At 39.1% G+C, this 22,994-nt stretch overlaps 1 protein-coding gene across 2 annotated transcripts in view; it reads left to right on the top strand.

Annotated features, from left to right (window-relative positions):
- Positions 1–4,253: 4,253 nt before the first annotated feature.
- The window catches only part of LOC121528188 (zinc finger CCHC domain-containing protein 24-like), a 30,704-nt gene continuing 11,963 nt past the window's right edge, over positions 4,254–22,994 (top strand). Inside the window, exons 1-2 of one of the 2 annotated variants that reach the window (XM_041815473.1) lie at positions 4,254–4,633; positions 9,367–9,567. In XM_041815473.1, coding sequence (XP_041671407.1) covers positions 4,433–4,633; positions 9,367–9,567 — 402 coding nt within the window. In that variant the 5' untranslated portion in view covers positions 4,254–4,432. Of the gene's footprint in view, positions 4,646–9,366; positions 9,568–22,994 lie in introns of both variants that reach the window. The other variant, XM_041815472.1, reaches the window with a different exon arrangement.

Below are 22,994 nucleotides of genomic sequence, written 5' to 3'. Positions count from 1 at the left end.
ATTATTATTATTATCACAATAAAACAGCAAAACAAAAGGTATAGATACATGCTCTTCTTAGACTTTTGCCACCATTTTTACCAGACACATTTAGGACCTACTAAAAACTGCTCTGGGACCCACTTTTGGGTCCCAACCCACCAGTTGAGAACCACTGCTCTAAAGTGTTTACTCTTAGATCAAGAATGCTCATGTTTTTTTATGTGCACGTTTGTGAAGGGTACGCATTGAGTGCTGAGGAAACCAGTCCAAAGATGGGAAGAAGCTGCAGGGATGGCATTTCTCAGAGGTCAGGTGAGTTCAGCATCAGAATAATGGAGAAGAGTCCATGTTGTAGTTTTTATGACACCAATTGCCGTGGCCTTAAATGCCTTTCACAACATCTTTGGAAAAAAAATGTAAATGCCTTACAGTGTTTCACATCCTCTCATGTGGAAGAAGAAGAAAAAAACAAAGTAAAATTATCAGGAAGCTAGAAGGATAAAGGGGGAAAAAAATAAGTGTTTTTTTCCCTTGTTCAGCTCACACAGAAATATTGAGGGAATTGCTGGAGTTTCTGTATGTGTGTCCTATTTTTACACGCGCTTATGTCAAAGTTACAAAAAAATTAAGAGACGTCTTGGAATTGCTCCTGTAGCTTACGAATCCTAGACATGGGCTACAGATGTCACATTCCTCATGTCAAACCAGAGACAGTGTCAGAAGCATCTTACCTGGGCTGTGGAGAAAAAGAACTGGACCCCTTTCAGATGAAAGTAAATTTTGCATGTCATTTGGAAATCAAGGTCCCAGAGTCTGGAGGAAGAGTGGAGAGGCACAGAATCCATGTTGCTTGAAGTCCAGTGTGAAGTTTCCACAGTCAGTGATGATTTGGGCTGCCATGGCATCTGTTGGTGTTGGTCCATGTGTTTTCTGAAGTCCACAGTCAATGCAGCCATCTACCAGGACATTTTAGAGCACTTCATACTTCCTTCTGCTGACAAGCTTTATGGAGATGCTGATTTCATTTTCCAGCAGGACTTGGCACCTGCCCACACTGCCAAAGGCACCAAAAGCTCGAACAATGACCATGATGTTACTGTGCTTGATTGGCCAGCAAACTGGCCTGACCTGAACCCCAGAGAGAATCTATGGGTTATTATCAAGAGGAAGATGAGAGACACCAGACCCAACAATGCAGATGACCTGAAGGCTGCTATCAAAGCAACCTGGGCTTCCATTACACCTGAGCAGTGCCACAGGCTGATCGCCTCCATGCCACGCTGCATTGATGCAGTAATTCATGCAAAAGGAGGCCCAACCAAGTATTAAGTGCACAGAAATGAACATACTTTTCAGAAGCCTGACATTTCTGTTTAAAATATCCTTTTTTATTGATCTTATGTAACATTCTAATTTTGTGAGACACTGAATTTTGGCTTTTCATTATCTGTAAGCCATAACCCTCAACATTTCAAGAAATAGAGGCTTGAAATATTTCACTCTATGTGTAATAAGTCTATATAATATATGGGTTTCACTTTCTGAAATGAGTGACAAAAAATGTTGAACTTTTTCATGATATTCTAATTTTTGAGATGTACCTGTATCTTGCTGCTGCCTCTTTCACAACTCCTACTTCTGCCTGTGAAAAATCCTGCTGTGAGGCACAAGTTTGAACCAGTAAGCAGAGCTTAAGAACATTTCAGGACCAAATAACAAAGAATTTTCTTATAATTAATTTAATGCAAAATGTAACCACACTCCTGCATAAGGCCCCATTAACATCAAATAGAACTAAATATTGCAAATACCAGTAATATAAAAAGCTACATCAATTTCTTCTGACAACTGCATATAAGGAATGTAAAGTCCTGAAAATAAGTGCAAGCCGGATCTGTCAGCAGTTTTTGATGGAGTTATCACCTTTCTTCTAGAAAACATGTAGGCACTTTAAGGTTCGGTACTTTAATATGATATTCAAAATATACCAAACTATCCTTTGTTTTAATAATACAGTATACGTACAGTTTATAAATGCACCTAGGGGACATTTTGTTTTCATTCACAAAATTCTCATGAGGGAAAAATGCACTCAAAAAGGCACTTTCACATTTGCGCTGGAAGCGGTCCCAGAATGCTCATGTGTAACCCAGGACTGCTTTCAGCACAAATGCTGATTTTTTTTTTTGTTTTAGTGCATTTCTCACTCATTAGAAATTTGTGAATTAAAACTAAACATTAGTTTTCTTCTGAGTAAATATGCCCTATGCAGAGCCCTCAATTCAACACTAGAAGTCATACTGAGAAGGAGGCTGCAGAGGTGAGTGGTAGTGGGCGGTGCTGGTCTTAACTACTGGAAATGCCAAGTGTGGTTGGTTTCCATGTTACAGAGGTGAGTTTAAGCTATGGATCTATAACAAGACATCCCCTTCTAACTATAAAAGTATGTACTTTCTCTGGGCATGGCAGCCCAACGTTTGCTTACAGAATAAACACTGCAGCACGGCCTAGTGTCAAAACTATGAAACACAATACAGTCAAACACAGGCTTTATGTTTTTAAGTGGGCCATTTTTCATTTTATTAATAGAAGTTGCAATAGGCAAATAAAAATGGACCAAACTTTGCAGTATGAATTCAGACTTTTATCTTTTGGTGCTCCAAAAAAAGTCTTGTTGCATATCAACACTTTAAGTTTAGAGTGATGTCTTGAATGTTTCTTTTTAGGTCACCACAGCATGTGTTCAACATAAGAGCTAATCCAACCCTGTACTTAATGTCTTTGTCAGACATTTGTTTCATTTTCACACAGCAAAATGAAACGAGAGAATATGTTAAAGCACATTCACAATAGGTTTGTTATCGCTATTATTATTATCATTATTATTATTATTATTATTATTATCTGCAACATTTATAACAAGTGCAGGGAATGCACTTCCAAACACATGTTAAAATTGTAGTCTTTTACTGGCTAAGTTATGTATAATTAATGGCACTCAGTTTTGGGTGACAGGTGTCCCCTAGCCTCTAGGTGTCACCTAAGCTAATTTAAGTCCCTGATCTTTACCTCTCAGGTATCCGCCTTCTCTCTATTTTGTCACTTAAAGCTTCACAAACAAGAGCACGACAACAGCGTGGAAAACTTGAGACCTTAGCTTGATGTCAACAAACTGTCAAGTTATCTTTAGCTGCAGTTACTGGAGTGTTTTAAAAACCCACTAGATGGCAGCAGAGAATAAATGATCAACACATTAGAGCCTTTCTACAATCAACCTCAAACAGAGCCATTAAAGTCAGAGAAATAAGCCTCACTTACCCCCTGGATCTATTTGGTACTATTATGTTTTAATGGTTTTAAAAACCTCCTTTATTTGATGTTTTGTAGTTTGTTTAGTTAATGTCCCGTGCTCTCTAGATCTTTTACCACCCCACACACCCTTCCAGTGGTGCCCTGACCCTGGGGATGTAGCCACTGCCTTGGAGGGCACCTAAGAGGCAGTTTGTCAAATTTAGTCTGTTTAGAGTGCACCAAAGAGGGTAAGATTTCTCCACTCAGAGAACTTCAAAGGAGGCAATTTATTGTGTTCATTTACCATAGGGCATACAAGAGGGCACTTTTGCAGTGTTTTTTAAACAGTGGGGCACTAAGGGTGTGTGTGTGTGTGTGTGTGTGTGGTGGTGGTGGGGGGGACATGGTGGGCCCTCTGAGTCCATCAGTGAAAGCAAACAGAAGACACAGTGTCCCAATGAAGCCTGTTTTGATAGCAAAGAAAAAAGAAGGGACCCAAAGTTGAGTAACTTTTTAATTACCAAAAAATCCAGGCGAAGTGCTGCACACTGTCTTATTGCCAACATACTTGTGCAACTGTAAGCTCTTCATCTTGTAGAAGCCTACCTGTAGTTATTTATCATTCATTTAATAGTTAGACCTTTGGTACTTTACCTGCTAAGGTGGTCAGTATCGTAAAATCTAAAACAATGACAACCGTAGCTTAATTTAAAGAACAACAATAGCTGTTTCTGTGGGAGGCCACTTAAGCTAGGCTTTTCTAGGCTACGTCTTTTTTTTTCTCCTGGGGGAGTTTTATCATAACACATGTTTGTGACGTGAGCATAAACACATGTTCAGTTATACTGTTTTAAATTTCGTGTGGACAGAAAAATAACAAATGAAAACTCGTGTCGGACCTCCTTCTCTGTGACGCAGCTCTGAGTTGGTCAGAAGCGCTGCCTCCATCTCTGCTATCATTCAAGCTTTTCCCCTCCACGCTCCCACTCACTCCGCCCTCCCCCGTGTCCGCTGTCCGGTTTGAGGGAGTCCTTGAGGACTCCCCAGGTGAACGCGAGGATCACACCCAGACAGCCGAAGCAGGGGGATGACTGAGGGAAAGTTGGATTCTCCAGATAGCACGGCAGTTCTGACGGTGCTGCCCTCTTAAAGTAACACCATGATGTCCGCGATAGAAGCTGGTCCCCCCGTGTACCAGCCTGCACAGCTGCTCAACTGGGTCTACATGTCTTTGCAAGACGCCCAAACTGGAGGTTTTGATGCCTTCAAAGCCGAGTCGGACACTTCTGCTCAGGACGTGAACATCTCCAAACGCAGCGCTGCTGATCTGAGCTCCAACTACATCAACAACTTCTTCCATGTGAGGAGTGAGGTAGACATTTCAGTACTTTACATGATAGTTCAACATGTAGGTTGGCTGACATATCCTTGCATCACTGATGCATGCAGGACTATAAAACTTCTCTGTGTGAATATCAAACCACACAGCTTCCCTACGGTTATTTTTGCTGTATGCACAGTAACCTCACCTGCATGCCTTCATTGGGTCTCACTGTGGTGAGTGGGTTGCATATGAATATGCGTTTTGTACCCTGGTATAGTGCCTGAGTCTGTTCAGACTGTTCTGGTGTCAGTGTGCAGCTGGAGGAGGAATGGCAGGTTGAGAAAGAGCTCTCACAAGGATTTAAAAATGTCAGGGTTCACCCCAGCTGGCCTGTACTTGGTCAGAGTGGTATGCAGTGATCATAAAATGGGGTTTGGTCTAGTTTAAATTAGATTAATGACAGGAAAAATTATGGAAATGGATAAGAATCATAAACTTTTTTAACATGCATATAATTCCTGAAAACTTCCCTAAATATTCTAGTTAGTTGCATGTGTGAACATGGGTGTATCCAGGGGTGGCCAGTCACCTCAGTGCCCACTTGCCAAGTAAAGTTCCAATGTGAATAATTACCCTTCTGATTAAACATAAATTATAATTTTATTTAGCTGACTTGTCTAAAATCAAGTCAATACTGTAAACCAACTTTACAATGCATCAATGTGAGCTTCTGTTACAGAATGTGACTAACATTAGCAGCACTAGCACAGCTAGCCCTCATTCCCGTTTGCAGGTTAACATCCACATTCCTGTGCTAAATATGTCCACTCAATGCTTGGCTTATATGTTAGAATAATCTGACTCAGCCTCTGGAAACCTTTTTCCTGTTTGCTACATCAAAATAGTGCTAAACAGCACTGTTGCCACAAGATGCTATCAGTGCAATCAGTTAGAAGTGTTTGACCAGGATTGTGAAATTTTGCTCCAATTTCTCTTTATAGCCGTTTTTACACAGAGATTCCCCAATAAAGGTGAAAAGGAATGCCCGTCTCTGTTCAGCAATGAGTTTCACACAAAAGTGTAACAGAGCCCTGCATGCCCGAGCTTGCACACACACCCCGGCGTCCCGTAATCAGATGGCAGCCGCTGCCCGAGCTGCAGCTTTCAATGAAACTCAAAACTCTGGATTTCTTGGTTCAAAACTTTGTACTTTCTAAATGAAATATGGGAAAAATAACATGAACATTCATTTGGATTGATTAGATCCAATAGACTTTTTTTCCTCCATGTTTCTGAGTTGGAGGTCCGACTTTAAGCAGTGTCATAGCGCACGTAATTTACGCCGGAGGTCGGAAACTTCAGAGTACCGAGCTTACTTGAACACATCATGGAACTTTTCAGACGCTGCTGTAAGCAGAGATGTGTCTGCTCTCTCCTCTCCTGTACAGAGTGTGATCAGCTCTCTAACCTCACAGTCTCTCCAGTTAATCCACATTATTATCTGTTTTATCCCCCTATTGTTTTCTCCGATGAAATGCCGCTCGATTAAACCGCACTGGTTTTTAAATCTCCCGTTTATGGAGACAACAGCGCACACTCGCAGTTGGGGAATGCCGTGACATCCTTTCACGCTCGTTGCAGAAAAGTCTGTTACGGCTCTGATACTACCTCTTGATCCAGATCAGAGGTGGGGCAAGATTGACCCCCCTTGGCGGAACAGTTGCTTTCATACAGAACGGCGTTGCGGAACGAAGGCGTAACAGACACGGAAAACATAGGCAGTGTGAAAGTAGCTTATGAAACTGTTAGGCTCTTTCAGGTCGTACAGGGTTGGGCGTGAACAGCCCTTTTCTAATCAAGCCACAAATTCTCTATTGAATTGAGGTCTGGGCTTTGACTCGGCCACTCTGGATCAACTTGTCATCTTTAAACCATTTCTGTGTAGCTTTCGCTGTATGCTTCGAGTCATTGTCTTGCTGGAAAATGAATCTTCTCCCGAGCCGTAGTTCTCTTGCAGACTGAGTAGGATTGTCCTCCAGGATTTTCCCATATTTTGCCACATTTATTTGACCCTCTATCTTTACAAGCCTCCCAGGGCTAGCTGCCAAGAAGCATCCCCACAGCATGATGCTGCCACCACGTGCTTCACGATGGGGATGGTGTGTTTGTGGTGATGTGCAGCTTTAGATGTCTACTAAACATAGCATCCTGCCAGATGGCACAAAAGCACCATTTTGGTCTCATCAGACAAAAGGACTTTCTTCCACTTGACCATGGAGTTTCCCACATGACTCTAGTCAACTCTCCCATAAAGCTTAGACTGATGAAGAACCCGGGCAATAGTTGTTGTATGCAGAGTCTGTCCTATCTCAGCTGATGAAGCTTGTAACTCCTTCAGAGTAGTCATAGGTGTGTTGGTGGCCTCTCTCACTAGTCTCCTTTTTGCATGGTCACTCAGTTTGTGAGGACAGCCTGTACCATTTGTTAATAAGTATACAATAGACATCATAATAAGAGGGATTTGCGGGCCTTTATAGAAAATATGTTGCACCTGAGAGTTGGTTGAGAGCTGTTTTAGGTGCAAAAAAACATTGGACCTAAATAATTTAATCCATGAAAATGGGAAGCTTTCATTGCACATCCGATCAGCATGCAGCAGTTTGATGTCCTGTACACGGCACTGTACTGTGCTGTACATATACTCTTCATCACAATTGCCCATCTGTGATGCCCCCAGAGTGAACAGCCATAGTCTTTAGGCAGCTCCTCATAGTCGTCCAGCGGTGCCATAGCACCCGTCTCCTCCACAGGCACAATGATGACGATTGTGCCGAGCCAACAGAACGAGCAAAAAAGAATACGCAACAAAGATGTTTTGTTCTGACACGGAAATGGACACTATTGGCCCCACAGTGTAAATGCAGTAAAGGCAGCACATCTGCAGGGATGACATAATGTCGGCTACTGTCAGGGAGACAAAACAGGAGAATCAATCAGGGTGATGGACTGACACACTGGCTGAAACGCTCTTTCATCATACAGTCACTACAATCATGTTCTGTTTGTTGTGAAATGAGAGATGCTGTAGTGTAGAGCTCAAATAGGGCTGATTGAACTGCATCATAGTCAAGAATAATAGATTATTTATTCAGTTAATAAATATTATTATAAATATATTATTATTATTAATATTAGGAGTGGCATATTATTTGCCACTCCTATGTTAAGACTTAATGAACTACTGCAGCATGTATTGAATATCTTTACAGTCATGGTTGGATAACAGCTATTTGAGAATCCAAATGGAGTATTGCAACTGGTGGACTCAGAGGGGAAGGGGGGCGACATGACCTTGTGTTAAAAATACAGCAAAAATGAGTGTCAATAAGTGTCTTCCAGGGTGCAATTTCAGTGGGAAAATATAGTTAAGTTACCTCCTGGATGTTTTCTCAGTGGATGAAATGTGACAAAATGCCCTCTTGCATGCCTTTTAAATGAACCAAATGTGATAAAGTGCTCTCCAGGGTGCCCTCTCAGTGGACAAAAATGGATCAAGTGTCCATAGTGTCCTTCAAGTGGACAAAACAGAATAAAGTGCCCCTCTATGGTTCCCTTTCAGTTGACCAAATGTGATTAAGTTCCCTTGATAGTGTCCTTCAAGTGGGAAAAATATGATAAAGTTCCCCTCTGGTTGCCCTCTCAACAGATGAAATGTGATATAGCGCCTACTAGGGTGCCCTTCAGTGGACAAAATGTGATTAAACTGCCCTTCAGGGTTCCCTTTCAGCTGACTAAATGTGATGAAGTTCCCTTTTTAGTGTCCTTCAACTGGACAAAATATGAAAAGTGCCTTTTATGTGGCCCTCTCAGTGGATGAAATGTGACATAACACCCTCTAGGGTGCCATCTCAGTGGACAAAACAGCATTTATCCAGTATAGGAGAAAATGAAATAAAGTGCTATTAGCTCCTTTCTCTTATTTTCATTGGCACACTCCTGTATCTTTGTAAAATAAACGTTCAAATAGTCCACAATACTTTGACTCTTTAATAACCAAAGTATAGTAGTTAGAATCAAATCATAAAAACTATTTTCCTTTCTATGTATGTTCCTTTCTATATTTGGTATCTGGGAAAATGATTTGTATTATTATTATTTTTTTAGAAATTTGATTGGGAAATTGGGGGTTGTGTCCTTTGAAAATTTCAAGAATTTTCATGGAAATTTCAGTAAATTTGTTTAGATGTTTTTTAGAGAATCTTTTGTCATTTTCATAAAATTTTGGGGAATGTGTTTGTACATTTTGGGGTTATTTTATGAGAAGTTTTAGGAGGAATTTCATCTGAAATTTTGAGGAATTCGCTTGAATGTTTTCAGAAATTTACTAAGAACAACTGGCTACCACAAAAGCCAAAACATACGCTCAAAAACCTATCCAGTGCTTTATTTTCTGCAGAACTAGGACCTTCAGGAGATCTATGGACACATTTTTTTTTTGCATTTGCATACACTGTAGGTCTGGACTGTGATATTATATACAGAGACCAAAAATTAAACCAGAGCAAAAGTGGCAAGGGAATCTTTATACCAGGCAGAATCCTCAGGCTGAACCAGAAATTTATGGATGGCTTTTTGTTATGACTGGATGGGCAAAATTTTTTTCATTCTAACTCATAAGCCAAACTTTTAAAAAATATTTACTGTACCTAAAGGTATGGCTCAGTTGCCAGTGATTTATCTTTTTGGTATTTGTTTTTACCCCCTGACAGGCCTTGAACAACAACCTCTACAAGAGTTCCTCACCCTACGGCTCCCTCAACAACATCGTGGACGGCCTGAGCTCTCTGGCGGACCATTTCTCAGAACTCTCCCTGTCCCCTGAGACACGAAAACCCAGCAAAAGGCCACCACCTAACTACCTATGCCACCTTTGCTTCAACAAAGGACACTACATCAAAGACTGCCCTCAGGTAAGCCAGTCAGTGATGCTTTACATCATTCAGGTACAGATTCACACAGGCAGCAGCCCTAAACTGAAACACGTGTATATCAAAGGAAGTAAGGAGTTTTGGAAATATATGAAGGAGAAAATCATGACGTTAACAAGGTGAAACATTTCATGTGATTCTCAGAGCAACCCCACCTCCACCTATAGTTGTTGGCAGACTCTACCACATCCTTTATACATTTTGTAGTGCAAAAACTTTAATTTCCAAGAATGAGTATGATGTTTGTATTCTTTTTTCAGAGTAAAATAGACTCCTCAGCACATATTTAACTTAGATGTGCCACTGCAGCTTAGTAATGAGCAGCAGATGCCAGATTGGATCTCAGAGCCAGCTTTAATGAAAGATGATAGGTTCCTCTGAGGAGCTAGGCACGACCTCTACTCCAAACACGAAAGAAATATGACCGCTGCTTCATGCACAGCTGCAGCTCTCCATTGATCACATACAGAGGGAAATGCCTGACATTTGTTAGGTATAATGGATATAATCAGATGATTGATGGACAGGATGTGCCCAAGAAGCAAGGAAGCAAAAAGTTAAAATTCTGATTAGCAGGTAATTATTTACTGCCTGCATATATAAGGTCAAAGTGTAATGTCTTCCTTTATAGTCTAAGTTAGGATTAGCTAGTGTTAAACATGTTTACAGGCTAAATGACTCACTAGGTTAACATTTTTGGGGAAAAAAGTTGTTGCAATATATCAATTAGAGGATGCAACCTTTAAAGTAAATGTCTACTGGATTAGATTATACCAAAACAAACCATACAAACCTCCTCCCCCTCCCCTCTATCAGTGGTCTGAAAGCATACAGCCATTTGTTGGACTAATTCCTGTTCAGCTACACAACCCAAAGCTGATTTGGTTTGTATTTCTTCATCTTGTCCTTGGCTTGGGAAGTCATTTGATTCTGGCCAGCCATTCTGCCACTACATATGAAAAACATGAGTTGGTGGAGACTTCCTTAACCCACATGGTGAAAGTGCTAACACAAGCTGGATTTCCATTACACTTGGAAATGCGCAAAATCAAAATAGCGCAATAAAAAACAGGTAATGGAAACACCTGAATTTTGAAAAAAACCCAAAATATCGCTAAAAAGTTTTTACGCTTTCATGAGGAGGTTTTTCAGGTGTTTTGATATAGAAATATATCAATGGAAACACTTTTTCCGCATTTACAAGTCACGGGATGTGACGTACAGTGTCACATGACCAGTCACTCCGAGACAACATGGCGTAGTACGTGTGGACAGAAGAAGAGACGAGACTTTTCTTAACATCATACTTCTACCCTTATGCGTGGCTTTTGCCATACGGACTTTACCTCTGAACTATCATTAGATGCCTTTGTCTTTTGTTCAAAATTATCAAGGCAACCGCTGTAGATGTAACCAAAAACTTACCAAAATGCAACAGGTTTTGAGTGTAAAAAGAGAGAGAGAGGGAAGGGTTCAATTGCCTCTGAGCGAAATATAGATAAACTGAAGAAAGTGCTATGCCATGAGTGTGAACACTGAGCTGAGAACAACAAACCCAGAGGAAAGTTGTTTCCCAATGATATGGATATATTTGATATATTCTATATAAATTGTTTGTGTAGTATACATTAAACTGTCTTTTATTAACATTTAAAGTATTTGTGACAACAAAATTAGTCACATTTTTAGTCGTATGCGAAATCCTCTTAGTGTGAGCCTTAAGCCAGTTGGAAATTTAACCCCCAGATGGTGTGAAATAAATTATTTACACTCAGGTGTTTGGAACCAAAAATAGAAGCATAAATAAATAACAATAAAAATGAAATACATAGTTTTTCCAACATTTTTTGCATACTTTTTTAAAATCAAGCTCAGACCATCATAAAAAAAAAAAAAATATGAAATATAAATTAATTTGGGGGGAATTTAACCCTTTAAATGTTAGGTAAAGTGCAAAACTTTGATGTTTGTCATTTAAACAATAAAAATAAAATATTTTTCATGTACTACATGCAAATTGGATTTCCTTGAAATGGATTATCACATGCTTGAATATGTTAATAAGGATCACCAACTTGCACTTTTTATTTTTAAGATTTTAATAAATTGTTACATGCAGGGTGTGAGTGGCCAAAAATGTACACCATACACAAAATACAGTAAAAATACTACACATTAAAACAAAAACTCCACCCTTTTTTACATTAAGTTTTTGATCAGGATCAGACCTGATCATATATATCAAATATAAAAACAATAGTAGGAATTTATCCAATTTAGTGCCAGTTTAAGTGCAAAAATCCCTGATTTTTTTATGTAAATACAAAAAAACTGAATATTCTGTATGTACTAAAAGCAAGTCAGATTTCATTGAAGAGGATTATCACTGCCTTGATTGTGTTAATAATTTGTTGTTGAGCAAAAACATTAATTTTTATGCTTAATTATTTCTTTAAATGTTAAGACTTTAATAAACTTTTATAATAGTAACCGTATAGAAAACCAAGAAAAATGCATGCAATTCCCCCCATGCCAAATACTGAAAAATGGTTGACATTTGGTGATGAACAGGAAAATCTGCAAATTTGAGTCAATGACTCCAGAATGAGTGCCTATTATCATTTTTAAATGATAATAGGCAATAGACATTTAAATGATACGAAAAAATACGATGTCTTGGGGTTAAAAAATTGTGGTTTTAAAGGGGTTCAAAGGGGCGTTTTTGGTCATGAACACCCTAAGTGTATGCAAAAAGTTTACAAAGCTTACGACTGACCCATCCGCTTGTGAAATTAAAATTTCCAAATTGGATTGAAAAAAGTGTCCTCTAAGTTTTAGTTGTTGGCATTAGCGCAGTCAAAAATAAAATTAAACAAAAAATACCAAAAGAGCTGCAAAATGGCCTCAACACCCTCTTAGAGTTAAAAGGCCCAGTGTATCTTGGCTATAATGAACAAAAATAGATTGATATCATTCTGTAAAGTCACTGAAGCTGTGGCATAAAGAGGAAGCAGGGAGGAGTAGCAACTTGAGGAAGTGTCTTGTTTTGTTCAAGACTTGATAACTTCTTCCAAAAAAAGCAATTTGTTACTCGTATGATTCATTTTTGAACTGGCAAGTTGCATGTGAATGAATTTCTTTGCTGAAAAAATACCTTTGAAGGAGAAGGAGCACATTTTAAAAATATGTTGAACATTTAAATCAAAGGAAATGAAAGTTTGCCACCTTGGCTATCAATAGACTTTATTCTAGATTTCCATCTGTGCTCTACAAAAGTTATGATTTAAAATCTTTTTGCTTTAAAACTGCTAACTTTCAAGCAACTGGTGCATAAAGGAATGTAGAGAATATGAAGAAAGTCATGTACAGCTTGTATTCTGATCTTAACAGTTTCACATCTTTGAAACACCTGAAAGTGGTTGAAAGTGATGTGGTCTGCCAGAGCGAGTAAAAGAGCAAGTTCTCAACATTGGGAGGAAGTTCAAACCTTTGAAACCACCACAATGCATTTGTAGTTGAGCAGATAACAGTCTTAGGTAGAGCTGCTTTCTTCAAAGAATGATGTAAGAGTCTTTGCATGTATATTTCTGACAGGTTTGTGCTGGAGCTGCAGTGGACGGGAATCAAAGAAAGTCATGGCTCAGTAAGATAAGAGAAAAAGCACACAGGAAGTGTGTGCATGTGGCCTTTAACTGCCTCTCTCTGGGCAGAAAGGGGCCCACGTCAACTCTAGAAGTCTGCTTCTTTGATAAAGAAACGCATGGTATGTCAGTGGAAGCCTAAGGTGATGAAGAATGATGAAAAGTGTCAGTTGAGGTGGAGGTCTGTTTTGGTTTTTGGCAGCAGCCACACTGAAAGGCATTAGATATGCTGTCCACACTGTGCTCTGAGCGTAGTAAACATCCTGTTGACAGCATCGTGGAGAGTTGGGTTACTCGCTTCACTAAAAGGTTAAGACGTCTAAGGATTACTCTGAGATATTTACGATTCGTCTTTGCAGCCACACCCCTTAAAATGTGAAAAATCTGGAAAGCATTTCTGCTGGCTCGCTCTCTCCAGCTCCTGCTCCTCTTAAGGGGGATGATGTCAGATTTTATCATGTGTTGCTAATATTTCAAACCCAAAGCAATTATTACGGAGCCGATGGTATGACAAAAGGCCTCTTCAGTTGAAGCTGAGCTGAACGTCCTTCTGAAGCTGTAACTAATGAACAAACTGCTTTTTGTTCTGGATGGCTGGAATCTGAGGCATTTTTAGCTCCAGACGACTCAAATACATACTGCTGTTAGAACACTGCTGGTGCCTTCCTGTGCAGCGGTCAGACTTCAGCTACAAATGATCATCATTTACTGTTTTAAAAGCAAAATTGCTACCCATTTTTACAAATTAGCTGGCAGATTTAGGAACAATGGAGGTCTGGCTCAAATTTTACTATGACATCAGAGTCAAAAGTTTTAAAAAGTAAAGCACTGTAGACTTGATAGGTGTGGCCCATCATGTCTCATTGGCATCTGCAGGGCCACACACATTCAGCAACAAGAACTGCATGTTTGCTACTTACACTGGAGTCAGAGCACAGGAAAAGCAGAAACACTTCAAGGATTTCAAGGAGCATTTTTACTCAGTCTTAACTCGGTCTCAGACTGGCCGGAGTATGGATTTTCCATCAAGACCAGTCTGGACCAGCACTGATCTGCTATTCTTCGACTTCATTGATGTGATAATAAGGAGAAGCACTTGCTAAAACAACAAATAGCTACACCTGCAAAAACTCGGACATCAGTCCATCTTATTTCTAGTCAGATATACCTCTGGACACTTAATTTAGGCCTCATTCACCTGACAAATCTAGATAACCATCTCATTTTCAGATATTTAAAATAATTCTGTGCTTGGCAGCGGCTTTTAAATACATAGAAGGATTTATTTTTTTCAAGAAGCTAGTTGAACAAATTTGTTAAGATTTGAGATTTTTGAATGTTGTGCTTTGAAAGAGTTGCAAAAAATGTTTTTATCTGTCAAATTTATTTAAAATAAAACTAAAATTAAAGAGAGAATTCTCTTTAACTGTTCAACCTTGTCATGGTTTTTAAATATTGTTTTTTATGGTCTTGGTCTTATCTCGGTCTTGACTCGACCCCCTAAAGTCTTGGTCTTGTCGTGGTTTCGGATAGTGTGGTCTTGAGTACAACACTAGTCTTAAGATTATCAACACAAAGTGAAATAGTGGCATTGCTTATTTACTTAGCTTATAAGAAGCTAAATTCCCCTCTTCAGTGCTCAAAAAAGGTTATATTCAGCAGATAACATACCTGTTAAGATCGCTCTTATAGCAGGGCTGCTGACTTTTCAGAAGAGTTAGGAGTGAGATTTTAGAGAGAACTGGATGCACAGAGCTTGTGAAATTCTTTTTGGAGTGTGCCAGCGCAAACAACTGCTTATTTATTCATTTATAAGTTTATTTAGCTCGGAAAGAGAGCACGGAACAGGGCAGGGCATGGCTGTTTTTGTGCATAATGTACTATTGTGTTGATTGAAGACGGGAGTCAGAGACAAACTTCCTTTTCGACAGCTAAGTGTGTCTTGTTTATTACCTAAAACCCTTGGTGTAGTGCAGGGTACACACAGGAACACGGAGTAAACCCATTTATTACTTTAAAGTCTTGAGTAGGGCTGGGAAATGAATCGCAAATTAGATAAAACTGCAATATGCCCTGCTGCAATCTACAAATCCTAGAAGTTGCAATATTTCTTTAACTTGAAATGTGTCAAAATACCAGTGTATTAAATCATTTTTTAAACAATCAAGAACGTTCAGACACACAGAGAAAGGAAATAATGTTTTTGCAACATGTAGACTGAATACACACATTAAGAGGAATTATGAAAGGAAAAAATGTATACAAAGCTGTTTTAATTTGACTGTTTTCATTATTATTTTAACCCCTTATTCTCCTGTAGTAGCAGACACACAGAGCTCTGTCTATCCAAATCTCCTTGTGACTTTAAATTCATTTTAATGTGTGCTTCTTGGGAAAATTTGATATTAGTTTGTACTGTTATTGGGATTAATAATGCTAAGGAAGTTACAAATACAGACGGACAAACATGTACCAGTAAAAACTCATTTTAATATTTATCTCTTAATTTAATGTCAAAGTAATACACCTGTTCACCTGGGTGTGATGAAAGCTTTTTTAAACATAATTTCAGAATGTTAGCGCAGGAGGCCTGGCATTTAGTCTGTTTTACAAATAAGATCAAATAAACTTAGACTATTATGAAATTATCTTGTTTTCCCCCTTTTTCCTAATTTTTGTTAAGGCAAAAAGTTATTTTGACTCTATAATCAGATTGTATCGGATCGAATTGGACCAAACCGAATCGGATTGGACCAAATCGTTCTGTATTTTAATGAACCGTCAGTGAATCGAATCGTAGTCTGTTAATCGAGATTCAAATCGAATCGTCTTGAGAAGGAGAGATTCACACCCCTAATTGCAGTGTATTGTTAAGGGAAGACAAATTCACCTCTGCAGCATTGAAGATGTGCAGTTTCTGGCAGGAAGATGAAGTCTTTGTGCCATAGAGTCCAGGTAAAGAGTGCATCACACTGGGCCGACCACTCGGGGCATTTGCGTCTCTGGACGACCTCATAGAGTGTGCATTCCACATTCCCTGTGCCGTGTCATCCAATTCATGCTGTTGGAGAGATTAAACAAAAACAAGTCAGAGGAATGTTCAACTACAAATATGAAGCTAATTACAATATTGACCTATCTACACTCTTTGTAGCTGCATTAAGTTAGAACATCAACACTCCCCTACCTCGTCTTCTCTCTCTTACTTCACTCTGTTTCATTTTCTTTATTACCCCCCACCCTTTATCTCTGATATATCCACTCTCCCTGTCTACTTTTAGCATCCCTTCCACTTCCCAGAGCCGGCCCGAGGCATAAGGGACATAAGCGGCTGCTTGGGGCCCTGTCACAACCAGGGGGACCCCAAGAGCGAGGAAGTGTGTTCACAAGCAGTTCAGAAGCAAGCTATAGGAAACTATAGTAGTATAGTTGATCAGCCAGGCTGTGAAGGGGAATGAGGTGCTGAGAGTAAACGTCAGGAAAACAGAGCCCCACCTCAAATTCAATAGTTTAAGTTGATGTTTTACATCAGGGGATTCATATAACACTGTTTTGAGCTGTGTCTCAAGTCTGTTTATGTAAACGAATATAACGTAATGTTCTTGAACGCACCACACAACAGTCAAACAGCCTCTCCGCACCGCAGCAGTACAGGCACGCTTAACACTAACAAAAGTCCCACTGAACTCGTGGTTTTCCTAAGTTTCTGTTATCAAATGACTCCACACACAGTTTAGTCTCTTTTTAGCGGGAAGCTGAGCTGAGTAGGGTCTAAGTTTCAGTACAGACCAGGAGAAAGGACATAAAGTGGATGAAAGTTAGCAGGCTGGTCATCATGCTTCCATGTGCACAGACAACACCTGCAGACCACAGGGACACATAAACACGATCACAGTTAAGACACGGTTTAATGAATTTATCCAGATTAACATAATGATAGAGTTATGACGTGACTTTATAGATCTGTAGCCTGTTATTTTTGCATTTAATGAAGAAAACAAAGCTTGTATCAAATCAGTAGTCTATGTGTAATATCTGACTATAGGAGGGGATTTCATGTTAATACTGATCATTAAAGAGCTGTAAAGTAAATGTTTATTAGCCTGTATAAATGTAGCTGACTGTTACAGTAATAGGGTTTATGGATGAGGTTAAAAGCATATAAAATAAATGAACTATTAGCCTTCTGTATTGTGTTTTATGGCTCTAAATCTTTCTAAAATGTGATGTTTCAAACAGAGGAAGATGTGTTTAAAAGGGAGGGTGTAAGACATCAGCAGGTTTATTTCTGACTGAGGTGGAGTACTAGACTATTGTACTTAAGTAAAAGTAAAGTTACTTTGGATAAAATATACTTCAGTAGAAGTAAAAGTAGTAATCTGCAAATCTACTCAAGTAAAAATCAAAAGTAAGTCGTTTAAAACCTTCTCAAATTACAGAGTAGCTATTTTTGATACCTGAGGTAGTTATAGAGTAAAATAGGATCTTTTCTTAATGTGAAACAACTACAAGAGAATATGAATCTATAACCAGGTTGTTGTTATAAGGTCAGACTTAACCTAAAGTCAAATGCAACGGCTTTTTAGGATGAAATGTAGAATCATTCTCTGCTGACCGTCATGTGCTGTGAAAGTCAAACGTCTGGACATTTTGTTATTGGCTGAAAGCTAGAATCGCCTCATTTTGGCGTTTAGTGTTATTTTTTTCTTAATACTTTTTACTTGATTTACTTGACTGATTTTATTTTTCTTAGTTTGGATGCATGCTGATGAGGTGGGTCTCCTAAAGAATGACTGGCAGATAAGACAAAGAGGAAGAAGTCCATCTCCTTCACAAGTGTCCACTCCTACAGACTTCAGGACCTTAAGGGGCTCCGGCCATCTCCTAACAGACAGTCCAGAAAAAATAAGGGAGACAGGGAACTTTCTTCATCTTTGCGCAGAAAGGTAAAACCCAGAACATCCCAGCAGAGACAGAGGAGTGGAGGACTTCCTGATCTCCCAAAGACAACCAGTCCCCTCCAGATCCACAACAGTCCAGCACACAGCTCAGTTTACTGCGTGCATGCCAGTGGGCCCAGAGTGTGACTCTAATAGTCACTACCATTTTGTACAGGGACAATCATCAGTGGACTAAATAGACAGTTCATACACCCTGGTCAATTACATGAGTCTAGTTTAACTTATTTAAAGAATCAACTGAGGCAAATCACTTCAGGTTTAAAGGGATACTTAAACATTTTGGCAAATTCACCCATTGCCATAATTCCTATAGTCTTAGTAATAGGTTAGTTTCCTTTAGTTGTCGGTGCAAGCTGTTTCTAGATCTGGGGGGACCGATATACCAGCTGCACAGCTAATGCTATGCAAGCAGATGGAATTTTTTGCTTTCCCTCATCAAACTCATCAAATACACAATCCAACAACTCCAAAACGCTCTCGTGGAAAAGTTGTGACCTGTACATTCACCACGCTCTGAAATAATCGTGGAACATTACGAGACGGAGACGTTTTAAAGTTAAATGCAAAGCTGGAACTACACTCCAGACATGGCTGCTGCACTGTGTCACTCCGCCCAGTGGTTTACTCAAGAAATAGTTCAGAGTATTTGCTTCATGTGTCATAATGTTACATAATTATACGTTATTATTTCATAGCGTGGTGAATGTGCAGGTCACAACTTGTCCACGAGAGCGTTTTGGAGTTGTTGGATTGCGTATTTGATGAGATTGATGAGGGAAAGCAAAAAAATTCCGTCGTGGCCCAGTTGTTGAAAAACACACGCTAAATTGCGCCAAAACACGTGCTAAAGTGCCCTCGAGAGCCAAAACACGTGCTAAAGTGCCCTCTTGCGAGCCAAAACACATGCTAAAGTGTCCTCTTGGGAGCCAAAACACGTGCTAAAGTGCCCTCCTGGTTGGCAACACACACTAAACTGCCCTCTTGGGTGGAAAAAACACACTGATCTGCCCCCTTGGCTGGTGAAAACATGATAAACTGCCCACTTGGGTGGCAAAAAGGCGTGCTAAAGTGCCCTCCTGGTTGGCAAAACACAACCATTAGGACCAAGAAATACTATGAAATATTACTGTTGCAATGACTTTTATTTTAGGCCCTTTTTTGATCTATATTGAGCCAGAACTATATCTCACAGAACCAGTTTGTTTGAGCCTTTTCAAATGCTTTGATTGGTCTGCTAGACGACGTGCTGTCAGCGACACTGCTGCAGAATAATGTCAGAGCTAATGTTGTAGTCTTTGTCCACTGTTGTATTTTAGGACAACAGGATACTTTTACCTGGGAATATTCAGGCTGTTGCTGTCATTTGCTGTGGTTGTGTTGTTGCCAGGACAGTGTGACAGTGAGTTGTTCTCTGGTTTTCCATCTGTATGTGAGCTTGGCTCCACATGTATTTGTTTGGTACACATCTGTACCGTACCAAGAGGACCGTACCGAATCGGTACGGTACGAATACACGTACCTTTACACCCCTAATATATATATGTCACGTGTGGGCGGGCTTAAGTTGTTGTTCAGCTCACGTCTGGGAAATTTAAGGAAACCAGTGGACTATCATTTTTGCATCAGTTTGACTGAATCATGTTGTGTTGTTTCGTACACGTACGTGTTTTATTGATTTTTCCAGCCACTTCAGGTGTCGTCTTCGCTTTGTACGTAAACTACACCTATGTCATCAGCTTGTCCATTAACTCAGCGGTTATGTAAGTAAATGACTTTCTCTCAAATGCTAATTTTTGTTTGATACTGAAAAAGTTTCATTTGAATCTTTTTGACAGAAATTATATTCCATAAGGCTGGTAATAAATAAACTCAGAATAGAGTAATGTTACTATTTTGAGTAAAATATTTTTATCCCTGGAAAAATTACTCCCCAGATTTTCCTTGGTAGTAGAAATTTAGCAACACTATGTTACCAATCCAGATTTTATTAAGATTATCTTTTTGCCCAAGAGTATCCCCATCTTTTATTTTTAGGATTGCTTTCTTCTTATTATTAAACTTAATATCTGATCTGATCTCTATCATAGATTTGCCATGTTTGCTGGCTCTTATGCTGTTACAGAGTTTGGCATCTCTTGACAGTCTATGAAAATATTGTAGTTCAAGTTAGCATTTGTGTGCAGAGCTAGCTTAAGTTTACCCTCTTCAGTGCTCAAAAACCTCTGTCAAGGACCTCATATTAAACTGTTAGCATACAGTGTCCCAAAGCTTTGCTAAATCATGGCTCTGTCATGTTAGCTAGCTCTTCTGTTATTACAGAGTTTAGCACGCCTGTCAATATTTGTAAAAATGCTGTGGTTAAAAGTTAGCGTGGTTTGCAGCACAAGCTAAAGTTTCTCTTAAAGTAGTCAATCCCAGCAAAATAATGGCTATGTTGCATTTCCAAACTTTATATTTACAAAGTTCTAAATCCCTTATTTATGTCATAGTTAGCAGCTAGCAACATACAATGCAGTTTGTATTGTTTTTTTCTTCTCAAAGCTATGAATGCAATGCAAAATGATGGTGTAGTCATGTCAGCATCACATAAACTATTACAGGGCCTAACTCTGCCTTCTGAATGTTCAGCTATCTATTGTCAATAGATTATCAGTGGCTTAAATTTGATATCTGGTGCTGGCCTACTTGTTAACTCTGGCAGTGAAAATGGTTTCGACATTCTACAGTTGTTTGTCTGCAGTGTTAGCTGCCAAATGACCATGAAATAAAGAGCTGTATAAATATAACATCAATAACACACTGGGAAACACATCATTGGAAAAGATCACAGCCAGCTTTAATTGTTATTTTTGGATTTAGTTTAAAACAAATTACTTTTATTAAGTTTATAACACCAACTATTTCTAGGTTTCTTGGCTCTCCTAAACCTTTGACATCTTTCACCCCTTAACCTCGGGTCAAAACGTTTTAACAACCCTTTTCTTATTGAGTAGCTGAACCTGGTTACTGTAAAGAGAAAACACAAGTGACAGTGTACTGCAATAGGGTGTATGGTGGGAAGAGCCTGGGCTAAATAAGGAGGGCATTGTCTCTCCAGAGGGACTGTGGAGCGAAAGGTCAGGAAGTCAGGCTGTATTGTTCCCTGAGCTCTGCTTGGCTGCAGTCATCTCTGTCTCTCCCTGTTTCTGTCTGTGCAAAGAAGCTGCTATCAGACGACTGTGTAAAAGGACCAGTAAGCAGCTAGCCAGAGATGTCAGCATCCAGATCATGTTTTTGGAAACAGCGGGTAGACACAGGAAGTGGGTGTATGTCTCTGCAGTTGCAGTTTAATCAAGTTTGAATGTGAGGAAAAAGTCTGCTTTGATAAAAACTTTGGAGAAAGGAACTTTCGATAGATCAAGGCCTACAGAGGGAATTCCCTGGTTTAAATTTGGTCTGTTTGGAAGAAGCTAAAAGCAGGTTTTTAAAGTTTTTTGTTGCATAAGCTGTAAGTAGACTTTCATCCAGTGATTTAGTATCCCTTTCTTAATGTTGTGACTGAAATGACAATAAAATATGACATTTAACTGAGAAACCCAAAACCACTAAAGATCATTTTCGTATTTTTAAACTTTTTTTAAGGGTTAAACATGGATAATAAAATCCTAGATTCCAAAATAGTTGGTACGTTGTGTAAAATGTTGTGTAAAGGAAAACCAGAACACTGAGGTTTACAAATCCTTTTCAACCTATTTTCAATTGAATATAGCACAAATTAATGGCATTCTATGTAAAAACTGATAAACTTTATTGGGACAGGGCAATAAAAAACTGGAAAAGTTGTTGAATGCTCAAAAAGTCACCTTAAGTTAGTAGGTTAATTGGTAACAGGTGATAGTACCATAATTGGGCAAAAAAATGAGCCTTCCTGAAAGGCTATGGGCGATGTTAGCCACTTTGTGAAATATTGCTTGGGCAAATAGTCCAACAGTCTATAATCAATGATTCTTAACATGCAATTGCAAGAAATTTCACCATCTATAGTCCATAATACATTAAAAAAATCAAGATTTATCTGCACACAAGGAGCAAGGCCAAATAATTGCATTAAAATCAACTGCTACTCAATATTTGGTGTGTGATTTAACATTGTCTTGCTTAAATGTGCAAGGCCTTCCTTGAAAGAGACGTTATCATATAATGCTCTAAAACCTTAATGTACTTTTCAGCATTGATAGTGCTTCTACCTGAGTAATGAATGTGAATACTTTTGACACCTCTGGTCACTGTGCATTTGGTTTCAGGAAAGACTTTTACATTTTGATTTACATTTGATTTGATTTACATTTTGTTCTGACCACAGAACAGTTTTCCATTTTGCCTCAGTCCGTTTAAAATGAGCTCTGGCCCAGAGAAGATAATGTTTCTGGATCATGTTCACATATGGCTTCATTTTTTCATGCTACAGCTTAACCTTACATTTGTGGATGGCAAACTGTGTTTACAGACAATAACTTCTGGAAGTGTTCCTGAGCCCACGCAGTACAGAATCATGCCTGTTTTTCATGCAGAATCATGCCTGTTTTTTTTTGGCCTTGTCCTTTGCTCAGAAGTTTCTCCATAGTCTCTGAATCTTTTGACGAAATTATCCCCAATTATACAAACAGATAGTGGAATATTATGTTCACAATTTTACGCTGAGGATTTTTTTTCTGAAATTGTTGCAAATTTCTTGATGCAGTTTTTTGCAGATCGGTGAACCTCTGCCCAGCTTTACCCCTGAAAGACTGCCTCTCCAAAATGCTGCTTTTATACCCAGTCATGTGAC

This window comes from Cheilinus undulatus, linkage group 20 (genome assembly GCF_018320785.1).
Source record: "Cheilinus undulatus linkage group 20, ASM1832078v1, whole genome shotgun sequence".
NCBI lineage: Eukaryota > Metazoa > Chordata > Actinopteri > Labriformes > Labridae > Cheilinus > Cheilinus undulatus.
Note: the sequence above shows the minus strand (reverse complement) of the source record. Positions and strands in the feature narration are given on the sequence as shown.